Genomic DNA, 10,554 nt, shown 5'->3' with positions numbered 1-10,554 from the left:
GGCTGGAGTGCAATGGCACCATCTCGGCTCACTGCAAGCTCCGCCTCCCGGGTTCAAGCCATTCTTCTGTCTCAGCCTCCTGAGTAGCTGGGACTACAGGCGCATGCCATCACGCCCAGCCAATTATTTGTATTTTTAGTAGAGACGGGGTTTCACTGTGTTAGCCAGGATGGTCTCGATCTCCTGACCTCATGATGCGCCCGCCTCAGTCTCCCAAAGTGCTGGGATCACAGGCGTGAGCCACCGCGCCCAGCCTCAAAAAGAGACATTTTAAGCTTTCATTATCGTTTTATAAATATGTCTAGCATTAAAGTGTCTTAACTCCTGGGCTCAAGGGATCTTCATGCCTCAGCTTCTGGAGTAGCTGAGACTACACGTATGCGCCACCTTGCCAGGCTTATGTTTTATTTTGTTGTGGAGACGGGGTCTTGCCATCTTACCCAGGCTGGTCTCTAATTCCTGGGTTAAGCAGTCCACCTGCGTTGGCCTCCAAAACTGCTGAGATTACAGGTGTGAGTCACGGCACCCAGCCAATGTTCAGTTCTTAAAGACAGCAAAAATATACCCAAAGACTATTGGCTTCCCCTTTTCTTGATTTGCCAATTCAGTAACATATTAGAACTGTAGAAACAAAGGGTCACAGAAACGGCTTCTATCTTCAAAATTGCCAACTTGAGAAAAACACTAGCTGGGCATGGTGGCTCACACCTGTAATCCCAGCACTTTAGGAGGCCGAGTAGGCAGATTACTTGAGGCCAGGAGTTCAAGACCAGCCTGGGCAACATGGCAAAACCCTGTCTCTACAAAAAATACAAAAATTAACCAGGCGTGGTGGTGTGCGCCTATAGTCCCAGCTACTCGGGAGACTGAGGTGGGAGAATCGTTTAAGCCCAGGAGGCGGAGACTGCAATGAGCCATAATCACCCCACTGTACTCCAGCCTGAGCAACAGAGCCAGACCCTACCTCAAAAAAAGGAAAAGAAAAAAATACATTCTTCCTTGGCTACTCATTACCACAGAGAGAGGAAAAAGTAAGTGGGCTTGCTGGGGAAGAAAGAAAAATTGTCAATATGTAGTTTTGTCTAAGGAGATTGGTTATTTCTGGTACTTCTGAAGGTAAATGGACTAAAGGACTACATTGAAAATCTTTCAGATCGTGTATTTATTAGGTAGAAACTGATTATATCTACAATTTAATAGTAACAAACTTTTTAAGTTTTATATAAAGATTACATGTGATAATTTTATAAGACTCTTTTTCCTTCCAATTAGAGTGTGAGAGTGTGTGTGTATACACAGACTAATTTAATCTTCCTAACAATCCTATCAAGTAGCTACGATTTTTCCCATTTTACAGATCAGGAAACTGAGATTAATATATATATATAGGTTAATTGCCTAAACTGACCTAATAGATTCAAACAAAGGAGTCTTATTTCAGAATCTGTCTGTAATGACTCCACAATATTGCCTCTCCTATTTGAGGAGGATTTCAGAATTTCCCATTCCTGGTAAACCCCACTATCTCACTTAATTCTAATTCACCAATCCTAATCCTCATTTCACTACACTAAGGATTTCAGAAATGTTAAAGTAGCTTTCAAAGCATTTTAAATTTTCACTGCTTCCCTTAAAAGGCGGCCACACCAGGTGCGGTGGCTCACGCCTGTAATCCTAGCACTATGGGAGGCCAAGGCGGGTGGATTGCCTGAGCTCAGGAGTTCGAGACCAGCCGGGGCAACACGGTGAAACAGGAGAATTTTTGTGGCTGGAGAATTGCCAGAAGCCGGGAGGTGGAGGTTGCAGTAAGCTGAGATCGCGCCACTGCACTCCAGACTGGGTGACAGAGCGAGACTCCATCTCAAAAAAAAAGGCGGCCACAGTCGTCTTAAAGCTATTAAATCAGGCCAGGCACAGTGGCTCACACCTGTAATCCCAGCACTTCGGGAGGCGGAGGCAGGCGGATAACTTAAGGTCAGGAGTCCAGGCGGGGTGGCGGGTACCTATAATCCCAGCTACTCCGAGGTAAGAGAATTGCTTGAACCTGGGAGGCGGAGATTGCAGTAAATCGAGATCACGCCACTGCACTCCAGCCTGGGTGACAGAGCGAGACTCTGCCTCAAAAAAATAAATAAATAAAATAGCGTTGACTGGTTTAGCTAATTCAGGTACAGCACATATTTGTTCTTTTGTAGGGCTATGGGAAGAAATGGGAGCCTTTTCATTAACACAACACTGATTTTACATTCTACTTTTCAAAAATACAGTTGTACATAGCATGGTTTACGGTGGGGTCCCAGACACCTAGAATGAGTAAGCTTAGAATATCCAAGAAATGCTGGGGGCGGTAGCTCACGCGTGTAATCCCAGCACTTTGGGAGGCTGAAGCAGGCGGATCACCTGAAGTCAGGAGCAGACCAGCCTGGCCAACATGAAGAAACCCCGTCTCTACTAAAAATACAAAAAAATTACCCTGGCATGGTGGCGCATGCCTGTAATCCCAGGTACCCAGGAGGCTGAGGCAGGAGAATCGCTTGAACCCGGGATGGAGAGGTTGCAGTGAGCAGAGATCCCGCCTTTGCACCCCAGCCTGGGCAGTAAGAGCGAGACTGTCTCAAAAACAAAACAGGTCAGGCACAGTGGCTCACGCCTATAATCCCAGCACTTTGGGAGGCCGAGGCAGGCGGATTACCTGAGGTCAGGAGTTCGAGACCAGCCTGGCCAACATGGTGAAACCCCGTCACTACTAAAAATACAAAAATTAGCTGGGCATGGTGGCAAACACCTGTAATCCCAGCTACTCAGGAGGCTGAGGTGGGACAATTACTTGAGCCCAGGAGGTGGAGACTGCAGTGAGCTGAGATCATGCCACTGCACTCCAGCCTGGCCAACAGAGCAAGACTCTCTTAAAAAAAAAAAAAAAAAATCCAAGAAGTGCCCAAAATAGCAAGCAAAGGAATTGTATACGTGCCTATGTTCTTTTTTTCTGGAAAGGAGAATCTGCAGCTTTATAATTTCAACATCAGCCTAAACCGTCGTGAACCTAAAACAATCAAAAGGGCCAGAATCTGTTTAAAGAATTTATTCAAGGGCAGTGTGAGGATGGACCAACCAAAAAACCAACTCCAAAGAATGGAGGTCAGCCTTCAGAAGTAGGGAAGTTAAGATTTCATTTATTTAGGTAGACAGAAGTTTTTAGCTGGATTACGTTATCTATACAAGGTTGGAACATAATAACAGAATTTGGTTACAAGCAGAGTTTTGGGGGTTTTTTTGGGTTTTTTTTGTTTTGTTTTTTTGAGGTGGGGTACAGCTAACATTGTTTTACGGAGAGTTTAACACTCATGAGTTGCTGTCATATGGTGACATCGTTGAGTCTCTCCAGTCATTGAACAGAACAAGAAAAATAAATCGAATTAAATTTATAATCTGAAGTTATATGTGACCCACCACATCTGTCAAGTTTTAAAACGGGTTTTGTTTTTTTGGTGGGGGGAGCGTCCGGCAGCTTTTAAATGTTAATTTTCACATCGTGTGTTCCAAAAATAACTGGTTAGCCTAGGTCACTTCCACCCTCCAACGCTGTGAATACAGTCTCTGTAGCATTCGCTATTTAATGTCTTATCTTCCCGAGCTATTTGAGAAATCGCTAGGTCGCCTTAATACCGCACTCGCCACTTTGCGGACTGGAGGGCGGAGTCTGCTTCGTTCTGAGGACTGCGTGGCTCCGCGCTGAATGCTCCTGCTAGGCCTGCGAGTCCTGTTCTGAATTCTTACCCTTATTTAGTCCTTGTCACCACCTCCGTCGTGGGAACGGCCTAACGGCCACTCGTCAAAGGAAGTGGCTGCCGGCAGCTCTTGACCCGGAATCGGATCCTAGTCCCACCCCCTCTGCTCCAGGCTTCCTTCTGCAACAGGCGTGGGTTACGCTCTCGCTCGCTCTCTTTCTGCCGCCATCTTGGTGCCGCGTTTCCTGCACAGTAAGTACTTTATGTGCCGCTACTTTCTATCCGCAACCATCCGCCTTTCTTTCGGGCTAAGCTGCCCCGGGGACTGAGAGTTAAGGAGAGTTGGAGGCTTTACCGGGCCACAGGGTTCCTACTTGCCCCTGGGCCTCCTGACAAAATGGGGTCTGCGGTTGGTGTCCTGGCAAAAGCAGAGTAGAAGGGCTGCGGGCCGGGCCCGGAATCCGAGCCTGCAGAGATGGAAGAAGTTGCAGTGTTGAAGGCAGAGGAGAAGTTCGTCTTATTTTGGGAACTGCTTCAAAGGATCCAGAAAAGGGTCAGGGGTCACAGCCTTAGAACCTCCAACACCGTTCTCATTGTGACAAGCAAGTGTTGAACTTACAGCACCGTCTTTCCCCTCCTGGGTCCCCAAAGTCGACAAACGTAGTCCAGGAGGCCCCAGCCCAGCCAGTGTGAGTATTAGGAGTGGAGGGGGTTCACGGTAGCGTCTGAAGTCGCCCATGATCGGGAGCTAGCCCTGGATCCTCTCCCTCGGGTTGAGAATGCAACTGGGAATTGCTGGCCTTGATAGAGGCGTGAGGGTCACATATTTACCTCTTATTCCCAGGTGCTTTGGGGAAGGTTGTCCCTGAACACCCTCACGATTTTTTTCTAACGGCCCTCCACGGAGTTTTTAGGAATACTTGTCTCTGGGTTGGGCAAGTGAATGTATCCCAACCATTCAGGCCTCCTTTATATTCCCTTCCTTCAGAAATGCCCGGCGAAGCCACAGAAACCGTCCCTGCTACAGAGCAGGAGTTGCCGCAGCCCCAGGCTGAGACAGGTAGGTTCCCCTACCCCCCTTGCCATTAATTAAAATTGACCCTAAGGCCATTTGGTGGCAAAATGACCAAGAGGAAGTACACTGTATAAGAGGATGGGGTTGCAGCTTTACCAAGGAGGATAGACCGTAAAATTACTATCCTGGAGATACTTATTTAGGAAGTGGGAGTAAAAGTAATATTTTTAAGATTCGTGGACGTTAAAAGTTCCCTAGCTTGCTTTCTGTTATGCCTGTTGCCTCTAAAGAAGCTTGCGTGTGGAACCCCCACCTCACATAGGAAAACTGAGCAGGGAAGGGGCTCGGTGATTCTTACCTATTGGAACTAGATGACACAGGCCAAGGAGCCCGGAGCATTTGTGAAGCTCCAGCCAGCAAGTTGCATCAAGGTTTTAGTTAGCAGAGCTTGGCATTGTGCCTTTATCACATGTCTGGATGAGATGTGTGCTGGTGGTAGGTGTGTCCTACTGGGCCCCAGAGTCCCCGTAGGTCGTATAACTTGTTTATGGATTGGTGGTGCTGAGATATTTCTAGTGTGCTGGAATAGTTCCTGCATCATTGTGTGAAACCCAGGATTGAAATAAATCCTTCTTTTATCCTCAACGTTGAAAGTAGTGACTGTGAAGGCTACTTTTTAAATTCTGGTTAAAACATATCTCTGTAAAAAACTTAGGAGGAGGTAGTGAAAAGTTCTTAAAATGATAGCCTTTCTGAGTCAGTTGTGCAGTGCTAAATGAAGGAACTCTTCAGGCTGTAATCTTCATTCTCACCTTTTTAGGATTTTTTTTATTTTATTTTTTGTTATTTAAGGGCAAGTCCTTTCCCTTTTTGGAGTTACAATAGAGTTGCTTATGGTTGAAAGCATTAAGCTTCCCACCTGTTTGATTTTAGCAGCTGAAGGGATTAATACAGCTGCTAGAAGAATGGGGAGTTCTGAGCTGGAGTATAAACAATATGAAATTCTTGAAGTACAAGGGGCTTAAAGAAGGGAAAAAATAAAGTACTCTTCTCTAAAGATTCTGTGATTTCAGTACAAAACGAGATTTTAGAGATTGTGTCATTGAACAACTTAATTTTACAAATATGAAGACTTGAAATTCAGATTAATTTAGAAAAATCTGATTCAAGCTTCAAAACTAATGCATTTACTTCTGAAACAGTCCTTAATGCTATTAAATGTATTCCTGAATAGTCTGAGTTGTATAGTAGGCTTATATTAAGGAAGTACCAATGATAAATACACAGGATTTTGTCTGTCATGATAGTCTATTAGAATGAAGTAGGAAGCTCAAGGAATTGGTTATGGTGTCAAAGCAAGTATTTGGGGCCTTATTCCATTTGAGGTACAGTCAGAAGAAAATATATTCCATGTTTTTCTGATTCATTATGTTTGGTAGTGTTTTCCTGTAATCGTTAGACTTTGGCCTACCCACTCTACAGGAAAAACTGGTTGAGCCACCTTGTCTTTTCCATGGTAGCATGCCATAAGAACTTCAGAATTACTGGTTGAGTGAATTTTGAAATTTGAATTTTGGTACCATGGACTTTCCCGCCCCCCCGTTTAACGTTGCCTTCTAAGCATTGAGCATTTGTTGATCCAATTCTGTGTTACCTCCCGAATGCCAGAGATACTGTCTTACTGTCATGCCAAATATTGGTGTATTTTGACATAATGAAATACTTAAATTCCAAGTTAAGGAGTGGGGATCCAGTGTATTCTCGCCACTCCAATTCTCTTCTTCTTCTTTTCTTTTTTCTTTTTTTTTTTTGAGACGGAGTTTCTCCCCGTCACCTAGGCTGGAGTGCAGTGGTGCAATCTCGGCTCACTGCAACCTCCGCCTCCTGGATTCAAACAATTCTCCTGCCTCAGCCTCCTGAGTAGCTGGTATTACAGGTGTGTGCCACGACGCCCAGCTAATTTTTGTATTTTTAGTAGAGACGGGGCTTCACCATGTTGGTCAGGTCTGTCTCGAACTCTTGACCTCATGATCCGCCCTCCTAGGCATCCCAAAGTGCTGGGATTACAGGCGTAAGCTCACGGCCCTCCAGTTCTCTTCTTCCAAAATAGCACTACGATCTGGTTTAACAAGTTAGGTTACAGTTTCATAATACAGTCCCTACCCTTGTGAGTAAGCTCTCTGCCTGGAGGTCTAATTCATCTTGGATTGATGTCTGAAGAATTAACATCATCTAGGAAGGTTTATAGAGACTATTACAGTCCTTTTGTGGTTGGTTTTCTTGTTTGGGTTTTGTGAGTAAGTAAACTGGTAAGGTATAAAGCTAAGTGACTTTAATACTTGCTATTAAATTCTGAAGCGTTTCAACTTTAGGAAGAACTGAATTGTGCTATGCACCTCCTTCCCAAAGCTATTCTAATAGATTCAGATTTTTCCTAGCCTAGTGGGAGCCTGAAAGTATAAAAGCCTGTTTTTTCTTACTCACTTCAGATTCCCCATCATCATCACTGCTCACTATCTTCTTTGTTCCAGTTTTTGATATTTTTTCTGTTAGTTCATGATATTTGGGTGGACAGAGTAGCATAGCTAGCTGTTTGTGGTAATTCTGTGGCTGTGAGAAAGACTTGGGAATACAGTCCATTTTAAGAAGTAAGCGGAGAGCACAACTGGGAAAGGGTAGAAAGCATGTTGTTCCCAACCTCCCAAGGGTCTGTGCTCCCCATTTAGAGACAGGCTACTCTTAGACTGTTCTCACCCTAAAATAGTTGGTTTACTTTGGTAGAACTTGGGGAAGTGTGAGAAATTAGGAGAGGAATGTCTTCTCACTTGACCACTGAAAAATGTTTGGGGAAGGTTATTGTTGCCTGTCACCTTTATCTAATCCTACGTGGTCACTTAGACTGTCAGATTTTAAACTCCAGTGTTTCCTAGGAGGCATGTTGTACCAAGTTGGGCTGCATAACTCACCTTTTTTCTCCCCCCTCCCCCTTTCTTTATCTCCTTTTGCCTTTCTCCAGCTGTGCTACCTATGTCTTCAGCCTTGAGTGTCACTGCTGCCTTAGGGCAGCCTGGACCTACCCTCCCCCCTCCTTGCTCTCCTGCCCCACAACAGTGCCCTCTGTCGACTGCTAACCAGGCTGCCCCATTCCCTTCCCCCTCTACTATTGCCTCGACCCCTTTTGAAGTTCCTTTTACCCAGTCATCCTCTGGAACAGCCCTACCTTTGGGAACTGCCCCTGAAGCCCCAACCTTCCTACCAAACCTAATAGGGCCTCCCATCTCCCCAGCTGCCTTAGCTCTGGCCTCTCCCATGATAGCTCCAACTCTGAAAGGGACCCCTTCCTCTTCAGCTCCCTTAGCTCTGGTTGCCCTGGCTCCCCACTCAGTTCAGAAGAGTTCTGCTTTTCCACCTAACCTTCTTTCTTCACCTCCTTCAGTGGCTGTAGCTGAGTCAGGGTCAGTGATATCCCTGTCAGCTCCCATTGCTCCCTCAGAACCAAAGACTAATCTTATTAAAGTTTCCTCTGAGGTAGTCCCTAATCCAAAAGGCACCTCCAGTCCTCCATGTATAGTCAGTACCGTTCCTTACCACTGTGTGACTCCCGTGGCCTCTGTTCAATCTGGAATGGCCTCCCTTCCTCAGACAACACCTACAACTACCCTAGCCATCACTTCCCCTCAAGTCAAAGATACCACCATTTCCTCAGCTGTGACTTCTCCGCAAAACCCAGGAAGCCTCAGCCTGAAGGGGCCTGTTAGTCCATCTGCTGCCTTACCTCTTTCAACTCAGTCTCTTCCTGTGGTGACCTCTTCTCAAAAGACTGCAGGTCGCAACACCCCCCCAGATCTTCCCATGTATCTGGGCTCTCATCTTGCACCTTTACATCAGAGTTCTTTTGGTTCTGTCCAACCTTTAGGTCAAACAAGTCCCAGTGCTTTGACAGACCCCATAGTGAAGACCATTTCTATAGATCATTCTTCCACAGGGGCCTCTTATCCTTCTCAGAGATCTGTAATTCCTCCCCTTCCTTCCAGAAATGAAGTAGTAGTTCCTGCTACTGTGGCTGCCTTTCCAGTGGTGGCTCCATCTGTTGACAAAGGTCCCTCTACCATCACTAACATAACCTACAGCCCTTCTGGCTCCTTAAATGTAGCTACCTCTTCTTCATTATCTCCTACAACCTCTCTCATTCTCAAAAGCTCTCCTAATGCCACTCATCATTATCCTTTAGTGGCCCAAATGCCTGTTTCTTCTGTTGGAACCACCCCACTTGTGGTGACTAACCCCTGTACAATTGATGCAGCAGCTACTACCTTTGAGGTAGCTACTTGTGTTTCTTCTCCAATTTCATCAGGTCCCATAAGTAATATAGAACCAACTTCCCCTGCTGCCTTGGTTATGGCACCTGTGGCTCCCAAAGAGCCTTCTACTCAAGTAGCAACCACTCTGAGGATACCAGTCTCTCCTCCTCTGCCAGACCCTGAGGACCTCAAAAGTCTTCCCAGTTCAGTATTGGTTAAATTTCCAACACAAAAAGACCTCCAAACTGTACCTGCCTCTCCTGACGGAGCTGCTTTCTCTCCAGCCCAAGCAGAACTCACCACCAAGAAAGACCCTACTGTGTTACCATTAGCCCAGACGGCCTGTAAAAATTCCCGTTCTTTCCAAAGTACACCCTGTTCTCCAGAGATATCTCTTTCTCCTGAAACCACCGTAGCAAAGAAAAGCCTTGGAGGCCCTCCCCCTATAGGTAAGCCAACCAGCACTGTGACCTCCCCACTGGGTGTTAACTCCTCGGCCTCTGTAATCAAGACAGATTCTTATGCAGACCCAGACTCTGCTGGTCTGCTTCTCAAAAGTTCTCTCATTACCCCAACAGTGACTGCATTTCCTTTGCAAAGTGCTGACCCTGCTGGGGTGGCTCCCACAATTGCCAAAGGTACCTCAACTTATATAGCTACAGCCAGCCCTTTTCTAGAAGGAACTGTCTCTTTAGCTCCTGAAAACCACCCAGTTAAGGAAAGTACTTCCACTCTTACTACTTTATCCTGGGTTCCTACAGCTTCAGATTGCCCTGTGGCTCCATCCCCCCAGAATACCTCTGCTCCTCTGGCTGCCTTAGTGCTGGCCCCTGAAATCCCAAAGTCTGTGTCCTCACCCTCTCTTCCCGCAGCTGGGACTCCTCCAGGTACAAAAAAGGTTGATGGTATTTCTCATACTTCAGCATTGGCACCTGTTGCTTCCTCTCCCAAAGAGTGCCCAACTGAGGACCCTGGTGCTTCTGCTACTGCATCTTCCAAAGAAACTCTGACTTACCTAGCTGACTCCCCATCTCCTTTAGGGGTTAGCGTGTCTCAGACTAAAAGACCTCCAACCAAGAAGGGTTCTGCTGGCCCTGATACTCCTGTTGGAAATCTCTCGTCCCCTGTTTCTCCAGTTGAAGCTTCATTTCTTCCAGAGAATAGTCTTTCTTTCCAAGACTCTAAAGACTCACCAGCCACGAAGCATTCTCCCACTCCTCCATCCCCCAAAGGGGCCCCTCCTCCCTCAGCTATGACTCCTCTGTCTCCCAAAAGAGTAACACTACCCCCCAAAAAGACCTCCACTCCTTCGATTGTGAATCCGCCCTTCCCCAAAGAGGGTCCAGCTACCCCAGCACCCAAACAGGCTCCCGCTCCTCCCGCTCTATCCAGGACTTCTTCCTCCCTCAAAAAGGCCCCAGCTACCCCATCCCCCAAAGGGGCCCCCACACCCCTAGCTGCAGCTCCTCCTTCCTGCAAAGGAGAGCCAGCTACCCCATCCCCCAAAGGG

General features: G+C 46.5%; 1 protein-coding gene across 2 annotated transcripts in view; it reads left to right on the top strand.

Moving 5' to 3' along the window:
- The first annotated feature begins 3,335 nt into the window (after nucleotides 1-3,335).
- NACA (nascent polypeptide associated complex subunit alpha) overlaps nucleotides 3,336-10,554 on the top strand; it is a 13,790-nt gene continuing 6,571 nt past the window's right edge. For both annotated transcript variants that reach the window (XM_023210747.1, XM_023210746.1), the window contains exons 1-2: nucleotides 3,336-3,980; nucleotides 4,717-4,788. In XM_023210747.1, the coding sequence (XP_023066515.1) occupies nucleotides 4,719-4,788 (70 nt within the window). In that variant the 5' untranslated portion in view covers nucleotides 3,336-3,980; nucleotides 4,717-4,718. The remainder of the gene's footprint in view (nucleotides 3,981-4,716; nucleotides 4,789-10,554) is intronic.

Source organism: Piliocolobus tephrosceles, chromosome 10 (assembly GCF_002776525.5).
Source record: "Piliocolobus tephrosceles isolate RC106 chromosome 10, ASM277652v3, whole genome shotgun sequence".
In the NCBI taxonomy this organism is placed as follows: domain Eukaryota; kingdom Metazoa; phylum Chordata; class Mammalia; order Primates; family Cercopithecidae; genus Piliocolobus; species Piliocolobus tephrosceles.
The sequence above is the reverse complement of the archived record's forward strand: the minus strand, read 5'-3'. Positions and strand labels throughout refer to the sequence as shown.